We start from the raw sequence: 20,041 nt of genomic DNA, 5'->3' as shown, positions 1-20,041 counted from the left end.
AGTAACAAAATTTATCAAGACTGTATTCCTAGGAAGCTTCTGACAGTAATTCTTCAGTGATCCCGTATGGACATCTACTGAAAATGAACTAAATCGTTGTTGTTAAAAATAACAAAAACAACAAAAAATTCACATATTGAAATAAATATACCTCTGGCCACATTTTCATTTTTAGATACATTTTACTAATTTTCTAACACTGTTTTTTGATTTCCATAAATCCACAGAAAATCCAAAGATAGTAAATTAAATATAAAACCATCCAAACGTAAGTTAATTTGTAGCTTGCTCATTTCTGCCATTTTAAGCTGAATTTAAATTATGGCAACAGCAGTTCCAGGAAAGACTGGGTAGACTATAAAGGAATATTTTGGGTGCAAATGGATACTTCTCTGCACTAATGTATGAGTAACAGTAGCAATATATCTGACTGCAAAAATCACAACTATCCCCTTAAGGGGGGATCTTCCAACCACCGCCATTTCTGTGCCCTGGTAAGGGATGCCAGATTAACCTTGAGCCTTGGAGTCTCCCAACTCTAGACAATATAATGTTTAAGGGGTTTGGCTGATAGTCAACAAAATCCTTGATCTCCCTCTTGTCCCCCCAAAAGCTGTGCTGCCCTATGCTAGTGCAAACAGAGGCAATGATGGCGGTGGGGCCCTCACACCACTCTGAACAGTCCCTTTCACTTATTCACTGGACAGTCTCTTCACTCTGTTTTTGGTAGAGCCCATCAGATGATGACATTATAAGAGTCTTTCCAAATTTTTATCTTGAATCAACATTTAAATTGACCTTCCTGTTCTTTTATGTATTGGGTTTTAATCAAATAACTCTATAGACTTCTTAATGGAACTGAATAGGCTTAAATGGATCAAGTCATACGTACCTCATTCATCAACTGAGTTGCATACTTGAAATGCTTATTGATTGGACAATCTGCAACATACTTGAAATCTGACTTCGTCCTTTCAAATACCTCTTTATACTTATACTAAAGAAAAAAGAACATGGTTACTTATAGCAGGCTGTGATTACCTTAAGAATGAGACATATCATTTATCCTATCATACAACTGAGATGATTTACTCATGGAGGCTAACAAGTAATTACTGAACACTTTGCCTCCTAAGGCAATGAAACGTATACCCAGATGGATACCTAAAAACTAGCCTCACAACACATCCTTTATTGAACAGATGTCAACTGAATCTATCTGCCACATTAGGCAAAAACATAAATCAGTTCCTTCATTGTTTCTATATAAGGGTTATTATTGTATTCTATGTGAACTCGAAAGCACTTTTATTCCATTAGTTTGAAATAATTTTCCAGTAATTAATTAGATAATCATAAAATTTTAAACCAGAGGTGAGCTAACATCTAAACTATCATCTTTTTTTAAATGACACTATGAACTATGAATGTTTTTTAACAATTTTAAAGGACTGTAACCAATACTATGTGACAGAATGAATGTTGTCCACAAAGTTTAAAATATTTACTATCTGGCACTTTAAAAAAAAATTGTTGACTTCTATTTTAGAACTCAAAGGAAGCTAACCTAAGTGCTTTATTTTGTAAATAGGAAATGGGAAAAAAAGGCCATAAAAACAAAGTTATTTGCCTCAAGTCACACATCAAGTTTGTGAATTAAAATCATCCCACTTTGTATTTGTTAGCATAGTAACGCTAACAAAGTAAGTCATCCAGAGACACTGTAATAGGAAGGAAATTCTGGAAGAGCCATGAGAAGTTATACTAAGATGGCTTTTCATTAAATTCAAATAAATGATATAAATAAATAATGACTATAGTCAGAGAGGTCAGTACTAAGAAACTTCCTAAGCAGAGTGAACAATTCAGTACGTACTGCATCTACAGGGTCTAGAAGCTAGGATAGAGAGAGACATACGGAAAACTACTGCTTCAGCCTGATTCTCTCTGTGGGCACCGGAATATGCAGGTAATTCTTTTTTTTTTTTTTTTTTTAAGATTTTATTTATTTATTTGGCAGACAGAGATCACAAGTAGGCAGAGAGGCAGGCAGAGAGAGAGGAAGGGAAGCAGGCTCCCCGCTGAGCAGAGAGCCCGATGTGGGGCTCGATCCCAGAACCCTGGGATCATGACCTGAGCCAAAGGCAGAGGCTTTAACCCACTGAGCCACCCAGGTGCCCCAATGCAGGTGTCTTATCCTTGAGTAGACATACCTTGCTGTAGAGAGTCTTGTTCTTTTCAGCCAGGGTGAAGTCAGGGGTGTCATAGGCATAGCAACCAATGCCCTTAAGCCAGGTCAAATCTTCTTTATATTTTACCTGGGAGAAGAACATCATCAAAGAATTTTAAGAACTTATCTCCGAACAGTAGTAGGCTAGGATCAATCCGAGTAGAACAAATAGAAGCTCTGACTGCTGAAGCATAAGGAATACTAAAGTATTGAAACAATTACTTAAGAGAAGTTTTTAGTAATACTGATTTCTGCTCATTTTATGGTATATTGTTGTGTCATATATGGAAATTTTAATTTTTAATACTAATTAAACCAATTCAAATTTGACAGGCATGTTTTCTTAGAAAGTATATTAGCTATATTTTCACACAGAGAGCTGAAAATTCTAAAATGAGCATTGTTATGGGTCTTCATTTTTTCATGAAGTGGTCTCTCCAAATGATCAAAACTAACCTATTTGCTAGACAAAGTAGATCACTTTCAGTCCTGTAATAGGATATCATCCATTTAGAAGAAAAATTAAGTTTATAAATTTTTTTTAAAGATTTTATTTATTTATTTGACAGAGAGAGAGAGAGATCACAAGTAGGCAGAGAGGCAGGCAGAGAGAAAGGGGGAAGCAGGCTCCCCGCTGAGCAGACAGCCCGATGCGGGGCTCGATTCCAGGACCCTGAGATCATGACCTGAGCCGAAGGCAGAGGCTTAACCCACTGAGCCACCCAGGCGCCCCTAAGTTTATAAATTTGAATATATTTTTCTCTCTCACAAGTTAAAGCTCAGTTATGTAGCAGTGAGTTTTAAGATTTAAATATCCATACAGAAGATCTGAAATCTGGCCAAGTGTTTCATCAGTTTCTATGCAGTGTTTGATTTTGTAAGTCACATGGGAGTATGAATTCCTATGTAAAAACAGGAAGTTTTGAGACTCACATCACTGACTGCATCAGTGACTGCCCGGTGGTGGAAATGATCTGGGCGATCAGGAATGGACAACCAGATTCCCAACTGACTCATGTAGTTCTCCTTGTATTTTACCTGTGGTAAAAACACAAAGACAGCTATAAAGTCTTACCCAGCTTTCATATAAAAAAGTCTACATTTCTCTAGAGAGTTTTAAGAAAGGGAAAATACTTAAAAAAAAAAAAAAAGATAGTAGGTTATTAAGCCCAACAAAGTAGAAATATGCAGGGACATACTTTACTAATGTCATCTGTGACTTTACGATGATAAACAATGTCCAGAGCATCCTTCACAGTGTGGTATTTTCCTTTGGTCTTTTCAAATGTTTCTTTGTAGCGTAGCTGGAAAGAGAAAAAGCACACAGATTGTGAAAAACCACCATGCTAAATAATTGAGTTCTTTTAAGCTTGAACTCTCTTGAGTTTTCTCTTAGGTTTTCCCATGAATAAATTTAGAGAGATTAAAAAGCTCATTTTCATATCCTGGAAGAGAAGGACATTAGGAGAAAACCAGTAAAATCTGAATAGAGTTTAACTAATAATGATGCATCAGTATAGATTCACTCATTGTGACAAATGTCCCATGGTAGTGTATTAACAGCAGGGGGAAAAGGGTATAGGGTATATGGGAAGTCTGTCCTACCATTGCAACTGTTCTGTAAATCTAAGACTACTTAAAATAAGAAGTTTATTTAAATCTAAAGCAAGCAAACAAACATACAAAAAAAACTAATTGGGAGGAGAAAAAAGGAAACAACTTTGTTGAGCCCAAGACTTATTAATGAACATGGAAAGAAGAGAAAGATTTAGTTTCCAGCTCCTAGTATCAAAATGCCATCTCCAGGAGGCAGTCCTGAAACTTTGTTTTATAATCTTGATCTCTGTGGTAGTTCAAGAGATAACATCTCTGACCTTAACCTAAGACTATCCTAGAAGATTCACCCTGTTCCCACAAGATGAGTTCTTCTCTGAGCAGTCTGTTTTCAACCTCAAGTCTTTTGGAGTAGCTGAACAAATACATAATTAAAGGTGTCTTTTGTCTGACATTTTAATTTACATTTTCACATGAATAATCTCATAAAATTGCTTAGCTCTACTTGGGGGGAATTGCCAGTGTAGAAAAGCCAAACTCAACGCCAGATATACCCTTGTTACATCCAGCTATTTTAAGGTCAACGCCAGATATACCCTTGTTACATCCAACTATTTTAAGGGTTAGAGTTATCAGCACTGGTCTGAGAAAGGCCTAGGGGTGGGCTGTCCACTGGGGTGTCCTGAGCCCTAGGTGCCAACTTTATTGGGTGACCACTCCCAGAGAGAGTGGTAACAGAGTAGGCTTGGTTCAAATTAATATTCAACAGTAACCTTGAAGTGATAAAGATGGGGATGTCACAAGACGACTCAAATATCCTAGGGGATAGATTGAGAGTCGTTTACAGGTTTCTCAGTTTATATTTTAAGCCAAACCATCTGTCCCCGGACCCCGAGAGTGTAGAACCAGTGCCCTAGTATGTTGGTATGCTGTAGCCCTGAGCAGCACCCATGGGCATTTTACATTTAGTGAGGAGCGTGCTAACAACCTTGGATGTGTCAGGAGATGCCGGCACTATGTGCTCAGCCCGTTTATATCAGGCTGTTGGATCTCACGCCACTGTACACCAGGGGAGGGACTTACGATATCTCATAGCTTCGGGGGACAAAGTGCTCATTCAGGTAGCAGACTCCTGTCTGCTCCAAATGAAAACTGCTGACAATATTATGGAACTGAGACACTGTTTCAGTTTTGCTGTGTCCTTTCATATTTCTGTTTAGAGATCACTGTAATGACTTTAAGATGCCCTGAAATCCTAGAGCAATATTCTTAAGTTGAGGGGTTGTGGGGTTGCTTGAACTTTGGGCTGAGTTTAAACCCCCATATGCCCAGTCCTCCAGGGATTCTGGTTCTGGTAATGGGTGCGACGCACCTGCAGGTGGGCTCTGAGAAATGAAACTGATAAGAACTGGTTATCTACCCTAAGTTAATTTCATATCTTTATTAACAGATCATCTCATTACCATTGAAAGCCAGTCTTGTCCTTGTTCATGTGGTGTGGGGAATGAAAATCTGTCCTTCCTAATTCTAACAAATGTGTCATTCTCATGGCTGAGGTGGTCAAGAGAAGAAAGGGAACAGCCTTTCTCTGCATGTTAACAAGAGCCCAGTACCATGTCAGGAATGTTGTGTACATTATATCTTGTTTTGTCTAACTTCTCTATCACAATTTGTATTCTCATTCCACATATCAGAAAACAGAGTCTTAGAGAAATTAAATTATACAGAATCACATAGCGGGCAAGTGACAGCAGCGGGATTTGAACCATGTTTGGCTGACTCCAAGACCATGACTTTATGGATAAGTAACAATTATTTGTCAAGTATCCCTAGCAAATGCCACCAAAGAATTGTAAGAAAGGGTCACTATTTGCTAAGAAGGTCAACAAGAAAAACAATAGGCTCCTAGACTCTCGCCGCATTATTCTTCGTTACTGTGCCTGACCGACTCTGTGCCTTTTGTTGCTTCAAGTGCTGCTGTTGTTCTTGTGATCCACGTTGTGGACCAGGTCTTTGAACTATGGAGGACTATAATATCTTCTGTGTCTTAGGTACCACAACCTCAGCTGTCCCTATCACAACAGAAGAAAGAGGAAAAGGGCACATACATCACTGGCATTCCAGTAAGCTTTCTTGGCTCTGATGAGGATTGGCGTGTCTGGAACAGGGGTGTACTTGTCCTTCATTTTTTCATATTGAATCTTGTACTTTTTCTAAGAAATAAAGGCAGAAAAGAGACAAACTTAAGTTTAAGTGTTTTCACCCCTCCCAATTCACAGTCATGTCATAGATCCAACCTAGGGCCATGATATATTGGGCCTGATAACAGGCCCAATGTTTTGATGCTGCTGAGCATAATTACAGAAATTAGCTCTCTGATCAGAGGCAGCAAGGGAAGGTTTTAAGGAAACTTTTTAAAAATGATTTATTTATTCTAAAAGACAGAGAGCATGAGCAGGGAAGAGCAGGGGAAGAGGGACGGAGAGAATCTTTTTTTTTTTTTTAAGATTTTATTTATTTGACAGAGAGAGATCACAAGTAGGCAGAGAGGCAGGCAGAGAGAGAGAGAGGAGGAAGCAGGCTCCTTGCTGAGCAGAGAGCCCAATGCGGGACTCAATCCCAGGACCCTGAGATCATGACCTGAGCCGAAGGCAGCGGCTTAACCCACAGAGCCACCCAGGTGCCCGGGACGGAGAGAATCTTAAGCAGATTCCCTGCTGAGTGGGGAGCCCGATGCGAGACCCAATCCCATGACCCTGAGATCATGATCTGAGCTGAAATCAGGAGCTGGCTGCTTAACCAACTGAGCGACCCAGGTGTCCCAAGATTTTTTTTCTTTAACCCAGTGCACCTTGGTGCCAAATTCTCAACTTACCTCACTGACCAGGTCCTTTACATCTTTAGCATGCTTCAAGGCTTTGGTCTGGTTTCCAGCATGATGATGGGGTCTCTCTTTGGTGGCAAGTTCAACATACAGATACTAAATGATCAAAGAATAGGGATCAGATGTTAGAAACAGATTATTATTTATTATTATTTAGTATTTATTATTTAGTATTCAGTCATTTTCATTCAGTTCTAACTATTCAATGGGAGGGCCAAATCTACTTGTTCTGGTTTTTCCTGTATTTCTGTTCATTTGCTTCTTTCTGTGTTCCACATTTGGAAACATGATACATACATTAGTTACCTAACACCCTTACTGTTGAGTACTGCCTGATCTAAAACCATGTGGTTTTAGATCAACACACTCCCACCACCCCACTCATTTTTGTTTGAGTGCATAAAATGTGGTTTCTTTTATCATGAATAATAGATAGGTCCTACAGAACGAATCAAGCAGTTTGGTCCACCGACCATTTATCCAATGAGAAAAGTTGTACACACAACTTAAAAAATAGACATGATATGGCTTGTTTATGTACAACACAACCACAGTTCTGATGGCCCCAAAGAAAACTGCTAGAAGATAAGGGCCATGAGGCTGCATCAAGGACAACCAAGCGTGAGAGTCTGTTACTGAGCCGGAGTGGGTAGCCACAGGCAACAACCCTCCCTGCGATGTCAGTGCTGTGGGTTTAGGAGTCTCTGTTTATGAAGCTCACCTGACTCTGAAGCTTCTGCCCTCGCTTGGCTCTTAAAAGATCAGGAGTGTCGGGAACTGAGGTGAAGATTGACTTCTGCTTTTTGCCTGCAGCTCTGTACACCAGCTGTACATAAAATAGTCATTACCATTATTTCTGCTTCATCAATACATTATGTTCTCTGCTGAGAGATGCCTTTAGTGCTTGCTTTATAAAGAAACCAAGGCCTGTCCCACTGCAACAGGCTCAGTTTCTGCTCAATAAACCAATAATTTATTTACCTTCTGAGCCCTCTTTTTCTTTTTCCCTTGTATCAAAATAAGAGACATGCTGTAGCTGGCTCAAGATTCCAGCCTCTTACTGGATTCTCCGTCCTGCTCTCACCTGCCCTGTTCTAGGAGCCTGTGCCAGCAACTACTCTCGCCCCCCTCTTGACATCTTCAACCTTCTCATTTCCCCAGCCTTCTCCTTTCATCTGCAAATAAATTCCAGTCCTCTCCTTCACTAAGCCTTTTCCAATCTCTACCAATGACTTAGTTTCTACCTTTCATAGCCAAGCAGACGACGTATTTCTTTTTTTTTCTCTCTCTCTTTTGGTTAATTTCCCAAGGCAACAGTTTGGCTTCTACCCAGCCACGCCAATGAAGTCACTCTCAAAGACTACCAAAAACTTTACGACTGCCAGATACAAGAATTGTTCTCTGTAGCAACTGAAACTGCTCAGCAGTTTCATTCCTGAAAAACACCCTTCTCTGCCTCCCATTCTTGCACTCTTCCCCTACATGGCCTCCTATCTTTCTAGGCACTCCTCAGCTTACTTCTATGGTTCTGTCCTCCAAAGGCTGCCACTTTTTGGAGTCAGGGTTAGCCTCTTTCATCCTATACTTCTCCTTGGGTAACCTCATCTGTTCGTATGATTCAATCATCAACTCTCCTAAGTCAGAACAAAATTTTCAACAATGCTCTGAACTTACCATGTTCATTGCAGAATTCTCTGTATTATGTTCATCTCCAGCCCAAATCTGCTTTTTTACCTATTTTGTCTACTTTGCAAAATGAGTCCTCACTCTCCCAGGCATGCAGGCCTCTCAGAAACTTGAGGAGTCATCCTAGACTTCTCCCTCATTCCCATAACAAATGGTCATGAATTCTGGGCTCCTGATTTTGTGATGGCTTTTAAGTCCAATCCACCTTCTCCTTTCTCATAGACACTGCCCTAGCTCGGCCTCCTGTAATCATTTCTTCTCTTCCTCCTGTATCAGTCTCAAGATGCTCCTAAAAAACCTTCTGGGACACTTGAGTGGCTCAGTTGCTTAAGCAGCTGCCTTCAGCTCAGGTCATGATCCCAGTGTCCTGAGATCGAGTCCCACTTCAGGCTCCTTGCTTGGCAGGGAGCCTGCTTCTCCCTCTCCCTCTGCCTCTGCCTGCCACTCTGTCTGCCTGTGCTCACTCTCGCTCTTCTCTCTCTGACAAATAAATAAATAAAATCTTAAAAAAAAAAAAAAAAGCACTTTAAAAACAAAAAAAAAACCTTCCTAGGTCCTCCATTGGATTACTCTGCATGGCTCATTTATCTTTCGCAAGTCTGAGAAGGCAATGTTCTTGAAGTTCAGATCTAATCATGCCTTAATGTTCAGAAATAGTTCCTCAGCGATTTTTCATCAAGTCCAATATGAAGATATTGGATTTCATGAGCTGGCTTCTATCTTATGTTTCTAGCCTCATTTCTCAACATTCTTCCACACTCCCTTTCTGCTATTTGAAACTGTTTCCAATTCTAAGAACTCATTAAGGCCATTTTCATATACTGCTCTTTCTGCTTAGAATGTTCTTCTTCCTCTTATCTGCCTGGAAAGCAGAGTCCTCACTGTCTTGATTATTCCTATATGATATCATTCATCATATTGATGTTTGTTTCTCTTCACAGATATGGGCCCATGGAATGCAGGGGCTCGGGTCTATCATTCTTTTTTCACCTTGTACTTGGATAAAAGATCTGAAAAACAGTAGTCCTTTGATAAATGTTGACGGAGTTTCATACAGTGAGGCAAACTAGGAAGTACAAATGGGTAGCAAATAAATTCTAATTATCAATATAAATGCCTGTTGAACAGATAAAATATAGGAGATAAATAATATGTACATACATATGAAGGTGCATATCTATTTCTTTTAATATAAATTATATACAAGCATGAGTTGAAACGAAATATAGCTCATCTGCTTGGGGCTATTTTTTCTGTTACTTCTGAAAGAAAAGAGATAAATTAAATAAAAACTTACTATTTCTTTTGGGCTAAATTTCAAATAAAGCAAGTCTACAAATTCATAGAATCTTATGGTTAAAAGGACCCTGAATCATCTACTCTAATCTTCTAGCTCAGGAAACTGGGGTATTGAATATATGAATTATACAAGGTCACACAACAAAGTGGAAGTAAATCTGGGACTAAAACCCAACTCTCCCATACCACTTCAATGATTTTCTTCATATTATATTTCCCCCATACTTAGGTATGCATTGTTAATGCTTCTTTATTTTTTAAAATTTAAGTCATAGTTAGTTGACATGGAGTGCAATATATAGGTTTCCGGAGTAGAAGTCAGTGATTCATCACTAATGTAAAAGACCCAGTGCTCATCACATCAAGTGCCCTCTTTACTACCTCTCACCCATCTAGCCCATTCCTCACAGACATCCCAGTTTATGTTTCCTGGGACAACATTCCAAAGTCAAGAATCTATACAACTCAAAAGCAATTCAAAAGTTGAGAACTCTACCTTCCTTTTGCCATCAAACTTTTTACTAAAACAGTGTTTTCCAAACTTTCCTGATCTGAAAAAAACCCAAAAGTCCTCATTAAAACAGATTTACAGGTTCTACCAAAGAACTTCTGAATCCAGAAAAGTGACTTCGATCAGTATTTTTTAGAATTTATTTAAACTAAATAAACTAGGGCGCCTGGGTGGCTCAGTGGGTTAAGCCGCTGCCTTCGGCTCAGGTCATGATCTCAGGGTCCTGGGATCGAGTCCCACATCGGGCTCTCTGCTCAGCGGGGAGCCTGTTTCCCTCTCTCTCTCTCTCTGCCTGCCTCTCCATCTACTTGTGATTTCTCTCTGTCAAATAAATAAATAAAATCTTTAAAAAAAAAAAAAAAAAAAAAAGATTTTTTTAAACTAAATAAACTAAATTTCTCCCACCCACTATTTCCCATCTATGGCTAACACCATTTATATACACACACATTAGATTCCAAATATAAGAAAGGTCATATATTTATCTTTCTCTGACTTATTTCACTTCGGATAATGACCTTGAGGTCCATTCAAGTTGTGCAAATGGCAAGATTTTGTTCATTCTGGTATATGTGGCTGCCCCCTACAGGACATCTCTTGGTCACTCAGCTGTGAAGGTCAGGAGAGCTTGTGTTCCCCTGGTGCCATGAGACTGTTATAACAAAGGTCACCCAGAAAGGAGCTCGTAGCCTTGCCTGGGAGTCTGATTTTTGCAACTCCAGCCAGAAGACACCTCTATGTCATCTAGCTCTAGTGGCTGGTAGGGCTTACTCTTGTGGGTTCCACAGGACTGTAACCAATAGGGAAAGAGTTCTTAAGTAGCTACTATCCCCAGGGCATAGCAAGAGACAACAGACCCACGAGCTCAGTCTTTCTGTAAAGAAGACGTGTTAGCTCATCATCATAACTGCAGCTTGAGGGGCAGGCTTTTTATTAAAAATGCATCTTGGGCTGACTAAAATACTTTTCAGAGAACTTAGAGGTCATTTATTATCTTCATCCTTACCCTCTACTATGCCTTTGAGTGCCAATATCTCCTGGAGGGAAGCTTTTACACACCTGGTGCCTGATTTTTGTAGCTGCCAACCTGGGGATACCCCTTGAGTACCTGGCACAGATAGCCGGGAAGGCTTATATTTCTGGGTTCCACAGGCCTATGGCAATTAGAAAGACAGTTCTTGGTAGGTCACCACCCCAAGGTCTTTCTGTGAAGGACACCTCTTTGCTTGTCCTGGAATTTTGGCCTGAGGCATAGGCTTTAGGTATGACACATATTTAGTGGCCTATGGAACTGCTAACAAGGAACGAAGTTGTAGATCCTATCCACAAAGGTAGATGCTCTGCTTTTACCTTGCTCCAGCTTGCTGGTTTCATAGGGTTTATGCTTGTAGTCCCTTAGGATTGTATGTATTTGCATACATTTAAAAGCTGATGCCTGAGGGTTTGGCTTCCAGTCCACCTAAATCTAGGTGCTGAGATCCTCCCCTTTGGGACACTGCAAGGTCTTGGCACATCCTCAACTACCTGGAACTATTTAAAAATATAATAGGATACTTAAACAAGCATAAAGTTTCAAGAGAAAACTAAGAGTTGAGATGGGGTTGAACAACAAGTTTCACATCCTAAATGAGGCCTTCATTCAAGACTGGGAAAGGTGGTTGTTTCACTTATTGTATATAAATTAACACAGACAGTCAAGAAAAATGAAGGAAGAGGAATATGTTCCAAATGAAAGAATGAGATAAAACTCAGAAAAAAACCTTAATAAAATGGAGCTCATTTACTTGATAAAGAGTTTAACTTAACACTCATAAAGATGCTCACCAAACTGCAAAGAAGAATGAACACAGTGAGAATGCCAACAAAAAGATGGAAAATAAAAGAAAGTATCAAATAGAAGTTACAGAGCTGAAGAATACAATAACAACTGAAAAATACATTTGAGGGGGTTGACAGCAGACTAGATAAAGCAGAAGAAAGGATCAGTCAACCTGAAGACAAGGCAGTGGAGCTCACCTAACCAGAGCAGCAAAAAGAGAAAAGAATAAAAAAGAAGTGAAGATAGCCTTAGGAACTTGTGGGACAGCATCAGATAGACTAATATTTGAATCACAGGGCTTCCAAAAGGAAAAGAGAGAAAGGAACAGAAATCTTATTTGAAAAAATAATGGCTGAAATATTAATTTCCCTAAGCTGGGGAAGAAAACAGACATCCAGATCTAGGAAACCCAAAGAATTCCAAATTAGAGGAACCCAGAGAAACCCAAAACAAGACACATGATAATTAAAATGTCAGAAGTTAAAGAGAAGAAGAAATTATTAAAAGCAGCAAGAGAAAAACTTGTTATATACATTAACCACCTGCCCATACGATTATCAGCAGATTTTTCAGCAGAAACTGCACACCAGAGGGAGTGGCAAAATATATTCCAAGTGCTAAAAGAAAAAAACCTTCTGACCAAGACTACTCTACTTGGCAAACTTCTCTTTCAGAAGTGAAGGAGAGAGAATTTCTTAGACAAGCAAAAGCTAAAGGAGTTCATAATCATTAAAGAAGCCTTAAAAGAGAGGTTAAAAAGATTTTTTTAAGCTGAAAAGAAAGGGTTCTAATTAGTGATAATAAATCTCACTAGAAAGGTATATATGTATATATATATATATATATATATATATATATATATGGTAAAGGTAGTGAATTAATCACTGGTATGAAGGTTAAAAGACATTGTAAAAATAACTATGATTACATTTAGGTAAGAAATACATAAGATAAAAACATGTAAAATGCGACATTAAAAACATAAAACATGGCAGAGGGATTAATGTTGAGCTTTACAATAGGATCAAACTTCAGCTGTTATCAACTTAAAACAGACTGTTATAAATACCAGTTGTTACAAGTTGCTTCATGGTAATCATAAAGCAAAAACTGACAGAAATATACAAAAGAAAAGAAAGAAATATAAACATATCACTAAAAGGAATCATCAAATCACAAAGAGAGCAAAAGAAGAAAGGAAGAGAGAGGGACTACAAAAACAGCCAGAGAAAATTAATAAAACGGCAGTAAACATATACATAAAAATAATTAATCTATAGGTAAATGGACTAATTCTTAATTAAATAATTAATCTATATGTAAATGGACTAAATTCTCCCATCCTAAGACAAAGAGTCTCCAAATGGATTAAAAAACCATGGATTAAAAAATAATTAATCTAGGGATGCCTGGGTGGCTCAGTTGGTTAAGCAGCTGCCTTCGGCTCAGGTCATGATCCCGGCGTCCTGGGATCGAGTCCCACATCGGGCTCCTTGCTCCGCAGGGAGCCTGCTTCTCCCTCTGACTCTGCCTTCCACTCTGTCTGCCTGTGCTCGCTCTCGCACTCTCTCTGACAAATAAATAAATAAAATCTTTTAAAAAAATAATTAATCTATATGTAAATGGACTAAATTCTCCCATCCTAAGACACAGAGTGGCCAAATGGATTAAAAAACCAAAGAGTCAGACACTTAGCCAACTTAGCCTAGGTGTCTCAGTAGAGACACCTAGGTTGCACAGTTGGCTAAGTGTCTGACTCTTGGTTTCAGCTCAGGTCATGATCTTGGGGTTGTGACATCAAGCCCTGTCAGGCTTCATCCTTAGCATGGAGTCTGCTTGAGATTCTCCCTCTCCCTTTGCCCCTCCTACTCAGGCCTGTGCTCTCTTTCTCTCTCTAAAATAGATGACTAAATCTTAAAAGAACATAAAATAAAAAATAAGACCTATCTATATACTGCTTATAAGAGACTCCTGTTATATGTAAGGACACATAGAGACTGAAAATGAAGGGATAGAAAAAGATGTTCCATGCAAATGGAAACCAAAATAAAGGTGAAGTAGCTATATTTATATGAGACTAAATAGACTTTAAAGACTAATCAGAAACAAAAATGGGTATTACATAATGATAAAGGGGCCAATCTAACAAAAAGATATAATATTTGTAAATATGCATCCAACAGAGGAATGCCCAGATATATAAAGCAATTATCAGCAGACCTAAACAGAGAAATAGCAATACAATAATAGTTGGGGACTTTAATACCCCACTTCCATCAATGCATAGATTATCCAGACAGAAAATCAATATGGAAACATTGCCCTTAAATGATAGAGTAGACCAGATATTTACAGAACATTCTATCTAAAAGCAACAGAATACATATTCTTTTCAAGTGCATAGAATAATTTCTTAAATAGATAGATTACATGTTACACCACAAAACAAGCCTCAATAAATTTAAAAGGATTAAAATCATATCATGCATCTTTTCAAACCACAATGGGACAAAACTAGAAGTTAATACATGAAGAAAGTTGGGAAATTCACAACTAGGTAGAGATTAAGTAGCATGATACTGAACAACAATGGGTCAAAGAAGAAATCAAGAGAAATTTTTAAAATCTTGAGACAAATGAAAATGTAACATTCCAAAAATTATGGGATACAGTTCTAAGGGGAAAGTTCATAACAATGCTTACCTCAAGAAACAAAAAAAGTCTCAAACAAACAACCTAACTTTACATTTCAAGTAACTTGAAAAAGAAAAGACAAATGAAGCCCAAAGTTAGTAGAAAGAAGGAAGTAAAATAAGGGAAGAAAAAAATAGAATACAAACAAAAAATGTAATGGAAAAGGTCAATGAAAGAGCTGGTTCTTTGAAAAGATAAACAAAATTAACAAACCTTTAGCTAGACTCACCAAGAAAGAGAGAGAACTCAAAATCAGAATAAAAGAGATATTATAACTGATACCATAGAAATACAAAGTATCAAAGAGACTACTATAAACAATTATGTGCTAAATAAATTGGACAATCAAGAAGAAATGGATAAATTCCTGGAACTATACAACATGCCAATGCTGAATCATGATGAAAGAGAAAATCTGAACAGACCGATTACTACTAAGGAGATTGAATCAATAATTAAAAAATCTCCCAACAGGGGCGCTTGGGTGGCTTAGTGGGTTAAAGCCTCTGCCTTCGGCTCAGGTCATGATCCTAGGGACCTGGGATCGAGCCCCACATCAGGCTCTCCGCTCTTTGGGGAGCCTGCTTTCTCCTCTCTCTCTCTGCCTGCCTCTTTGCCTACTTGTGATCTCTGTCTGTCAAATAAATAAATAAAATCTTCAAAAAAAAATATCTCCCAACAAATAAAAGTCCAAGATCAGAAGACCTCACTGGTGAGTTCTACCAAACATTCAAAGGATGAATCCCAATCTTTCTCAAAATCTTAAAAAAAAAAAAAAAAAAAGAAGTGGATCAATATTTTATGAAGCTCACGTTATTCTTCCAGTGAGGCAAGTGTGGGGAAAAATGAATTACTGAATAGCTATTTTTTTTCCTCAGTGTACATGCATAAGACATACAGAATCCCAATAGGAACTGGGAAAAGGAGAAATTAAAAGTTTTAGATAATTCTGAATCCAAACACCCAACAAAAGTATTTTGGAGATACCAATAAGCACGTTAAGTTGCCATATCATGTTTTATTATGTGGCACTTGGAGGACAGCTGGATACTTAAAGCAGTGGTTTCCAACCCTGGCTGCATGTTAGAATCATTCTGGAGCAGCTAAAAGCATGCAGATGCTCAGACAGAGAGAATCAGAGGTCTGGTGTGAGGCTGGGGAGTTGGGAGTCTAGTCAGGATAGGTAAGAAATATTTCCCAGGAGATTCTGATACACAACCTGTGTGGAGAAGCACAACTTTGCTGAGAGAGAAGAACATAAGCATTCCTGGCTAAGTGCTGAAGCAATATAGCTAAGCTTCCAGCAAAGCAAAGGAGCTCAATGTATCATTTTAAAAGCTAAAGAATTCATCATCCTCTGCCTCTAGCTTACTAGGAGTTTAGCAAGCTGTGCACCCCGCAGTGAGGACACTTGGTTTGCCAGGGCGTCTCTAAGTATAAGGGCATAAGTGATTCCTAATTAGCAGCCATTAGAAACACTGAAAATGGGAAATCAATGAAGTGGCCTGACAGCCAGTGTGTGGGTCAACTTGGTGAAGTCTGATGAGAAGGGCCAACTCACCTAAAATAAGAAAGACCATTTACATTTGTGGAATGCCCCTACCTTTACAAAGCACATGGAGTCACTAGCAAACACGGACATCGATCATAGCCAAGGCACTATGGGATACACATCTAAACAATGTGGGGTCCACCTCTCAAAAGGAACCAAGAGTGTAGGTGAGAGCACGAGATCTATACACAATTAGCTGCAATAAATCAGAAGCCTCGGGGCCAACTGAAAATGAAACAAAGTAGTCTAGAATTTGTTGAGTAGGTCACAGAGCAGGGAGCCATTAGAAGACTTTTCCATGGCGTTGCCATGATTAGGGTTTCTGATAGCAGGGATTAGAGAGTTTTGAAATAAATTCAGTTTGGAGACTGCAACAATAGCGTAAGACAGAAGGCCTTTCCAATTTATAAAATCGTGTCAACTCTCAGCAGTTCTCATCACAGGCAGTCAAATACTGATATCCTCATCTTATCAAAAGGGGACAAAATAAGTAAAATGAGGCAAAATGAGGTCAAGTTTTCTTTACTTCCTTACATATGGGAGGCACTCTGTAATTAAAGGCAGAGGGGAGATTTTTTGCTGAGTGTGGTGGCCTGAAAAATAGCCACCAGAGGAACGAGTCACTTGTAGTGACAGGTTCAGCATTCTTACCTCGCTCAGATGTGTCTTCAGTTCCTGCACTTTTCTGTATTCCGGAGTGTCAAGCACCACTTTGTACTTGTCTCGCATCTTCCTTGCCTTATCGGTGTACAGGTAGTTAGACTTGAAAACACAACAGAAATACAAGTTAATCGATCATTTAAGGAATTGCATGCCACAGTCACACACTACCTTTCATGCGGTTGGCACATGCAACTTGAGCAGGGCTTTCATGTCCCTGGATGTCTTCCCATCTCAACAAAGATGACTGTCATTTCACTGAGTTCATCAGCTTTCACAGAGGCACATATCAGTTTAGGTGAGTCACGAATGGTTCAAATCGGTTAATGGTAAACTTCCTCTTAAAAGTAGCTGCAGGCAAAGATTTTCTGTCCAGCACCTTGCAGCTGGTGACAGGATATATGGAAGCTGTGTGGGGATAGCTATGTGCCGTGAAGGTGTGCACTCACCCAGAGTTTGCGCAGGTGCCGTGAGCGGACCATGTCGGGAGTGTCATACAGGAGGCAGCCCAGGCCCCTGAGGATCTGCAAGTCCTCTTTATATTTAATCTGCGTGGCAGAAACAGAAATACAGCTGGCCATGAGTAACTATAAACCAGGAACAAATAAGACAGAGTAGTGACACTTTTCTACTGAAAGTTTTCTTTCTGGTTCAACACACTCACACTGTATTCTTTGTTTGTGTGCACCTAAATGAATCACAGGTTTTAAAATTTGATATCTAATCTGAGCTGAGGAGAACACTGATATTTGTTATTATTAAATTGATGGGAGAAAAGCATAGAATAAATGGAATGGGCTTGTAGGAGAAGGAATATTTAAGGAGAAAAAAAATGGCAGGAGGAAGTTGTTAAAGGGGTGGGAGAGGGGATGAGCAGATCAAAGACACAGAACAGGACCCAGGACACAGGCCATGTAGAGTGAGAAGCTGGTAAGAATTCAGTGTTGAATGCACGATGGTGGTGAGCAATTCTTGTAATTCCCAAGTGGTCCTCTTACTACCATTTCCATAGCTGGAGAAATGTGGGATTCTGCTTCCACACAATTTCACCTCCAAGTTGTATATTCAGTTTAGAAGTACTCAGTGCAGAAGGATATTCAAAGGCCACTGGCTGGCTTACATGTGGACAGCCTCTTGTCCCTTATGAGATGCTTACATCACTGGTGATGTCTCCCACGTAGCGGCAATGGATCACTTGAGGTGTGTATGGCATTGAGATCATATGGCCTCGCATCTTGAATAAGTCTGATTTGTAGATCAACTAGAAAAATACCCAGAAACACACACATCAGAGACCAAATTGTTGACAGTCCATGGGTTCCACAGCCTGTCGTCCTCTCTCCTATGAAAATACCCACCTCACTGACAGCCTCTTGTGTCTTCTTGACTTGGCGGATTTCAGGAGTGTCGGGAGTTGTGTGGATCTTGTCTTTCAGTTTGTGGTACAATTGGCGATACAATCTCTATATTAGAAGAGAAACCATTCCAGGTATTTAGTGTTAGGAAGATGAAGGCATCTGTTGACTAATCAACAATCAAATATTCTACATAAAGAGCCATGAGAGGGGCAATTAAGGATAAAGAAAGGGGCTGAGATTAGGAAAAAAGAGAAAATGGTAGTTATTTGATTTAGATGAAGAATTTTGAGCACAAAGTCTTCCACATTCTATCAGATGATTGGATAGGATCAGATATACAAACCAATCATTTATATGGAAAATGAGGGTCATGAGTCAGACTAAAATGTAAATTTATTAAAGATTTTTTAATACAAATGTCAAAAGATAAATTAATACACATTATAATTTATGAATGAGATCTCTACGATGGCACTGCCAAATACAGAAAAATGTTGCCAATGGATTCAAGTATCAAAATGGTAGCTAAAAGGACTCTTTTATTCCTTGCTAATGCATAAATTTATAAGAGACAGTAAACCCTTAATGCACTTCAAACAAAGCCGTAGTCTTTACTTTTTATTTTTTAAACTTAAGTTCAATTAATTAACATATGATGTGTTACTAGTTTCAGAGCTAGAGTTTAGTGATTCATCAGTCTTATATAACACTCAGTGTTTGTTGCATCATGTGCCTCCTTAATGTCCATCACCCAGTTATCCCATCTGCCAACCCCCCTCCTCTCCAGCAACCCTGTTTGCTTCCTATGTTTAAGAGTCTCTTGTGGTTTGTCTCTATGATTTTTCAAAAAGATTTTATTTATTTATTTGACAGAGAGAGACAAAGCAAGAGAGGGAACACAAGCAGGCCACCTGCTGAGCAAGCAGCCCAATGCAGGGTGCCATCCCAGGACCCCGGAATCACGACCCAAGCCAAAGGCAGACACCGAACAACTGAACCACCCAAGCGCCCCTCCCTCTATGATTTCGTCTTGTTTTATTTTTTCCTCTCTTCCCCTATGATCCTCTGTTTTTTAAGCTCCACATATGAGCGAGTTTCTTAACCCACTAAGCCACCCAGGTGCCACAATGAGTGAATTACTTAAATTCCACATATTGTATTTATCTGATTGTCTTATTTCAAAGCCATGGTCTTTGAAACTCAATTATTTCCCCCACAGAATCAACATTCACAGTACCTCACTGGTAACATCGTTGACCCTCCGGACATGGACAAATGGAACGTCTTTGGGCCCAAGGGTATATCCGTTTGCCTTGATGTGTTCATAAACTTCTTTGTATTTGAACTGGAAAAGCAAAGTCAGAATAAGTCCACTGATGGATAAATAGAGAGTAGCTCAACATTTCTCAAATAGAAAAAGCTATTGCTTTCATTTGAAAATTACTCTCTAGGATTAAGTATAAGGAAAAGTCACTGACAAATTTTAATAGTAATCTGAACCCTGAAAATTATTTTGTTGACTAATAAAGCCACGTCCAGAAAGGAATAAAATTCAGTGTTGCCTAGATAAATCTGTTTGTAGCCAGGTATGAAAAATATGAGAAAAAAAAACTCTAATTTTAGTCCCAGTACAGTTAGGAAATTAGGAAGTGCAAAGAAACGAGAGACTACTTTTGAGACTGATGAATGGCGTTATAGACTGATTTTTAAAAAATGACATGTGAGATAATTAAATCTGCAACTCTCTGCTTTGGAAACCATAATTTTGGGCCCCTGGCTTTTGGACACTGCCTG

The 20,041-nt window shown here is 39.0% G+C and overlaps 1 protein-coding gene across 20 annotated transcripts in view; it reads right to left on the bottom strand.

Moving 5' to 3' along the window:
• Window positions 1-20,041, bottom strand: part of NEB (nebulin) — a 215,212-nt gene that overhangs the window by 41,600 nt on the left and 153,571 nt on the right. For all 20 annotated transcript variants that reach the window (XM_059167362.1, XM_059167344.1, XM_059167346.1 and 17 more), the window contains exons 115-126: window positions 19,485-19,592; window positions 18,248-18,352; window positions 18,046-18,150; window positions 17,339-17,437; window positions 16,881-16,991; window positions 7,390-7,494; window positions 6,660-6,764; window positions 5,893-5,997; window positions 3,430-3,534; window positions 3,164-3,268; window positions 2,214-2,318; window positions 893-997 (exon numbers count right to left, since the gene is read on the bottom strand). In XM_059167362.1, the coding sequence (XP_059023345.1) occupies window positions 893-997; window positions 2,214-2,318; window positions 3,164-3,268; window positions 3,430-3,534; window positions 5,893-5,997; window positions 6,660-6,764; window positions 7,390-7,494; window positions 16,881-16,991; window positions 17,339-17,437; window positions 18,046-18,150; window positions 18,248-18,352; window positions 19,485-19,592 (1,263 nt within the window). The remainder of the gene's footprint in view (window positions 1-892; window positions 998-2,213; window positions 2,319-3,163; window positions 3,269-3,429; window positions 3,535-5,892; window positions 5,998-6,659; window positions 6,765-7,389; window positions 7,495-16,880; window positions 16,992-17,338; window positions 17,438-18,045; window positions 18,151-18,247; window positions 18,353-19,484; window positions 19,593-20,041) is intronic.

Source organism: Mustela lutreola, chromosome 3, assembly GCF_030435805.1.
Source record: "Mustela lutreola isolate mMusLut2 chromosome 3, mMusLut2.pri, whole genome shotgun sequence".
In the NCBI taxonomy this organism is placed as follows: domain Eukaryota; kingdom Metazoa; phylum Chordata; class Mammalia; order Carnivora; family Mustelidae; genus Mustela; species Mustela lutreola.
The sequence above is the reverse complement of the archived record's forward strand: the minus strand, read 5'-3'. Positions and strand labels throughout refer to the sequence as shown.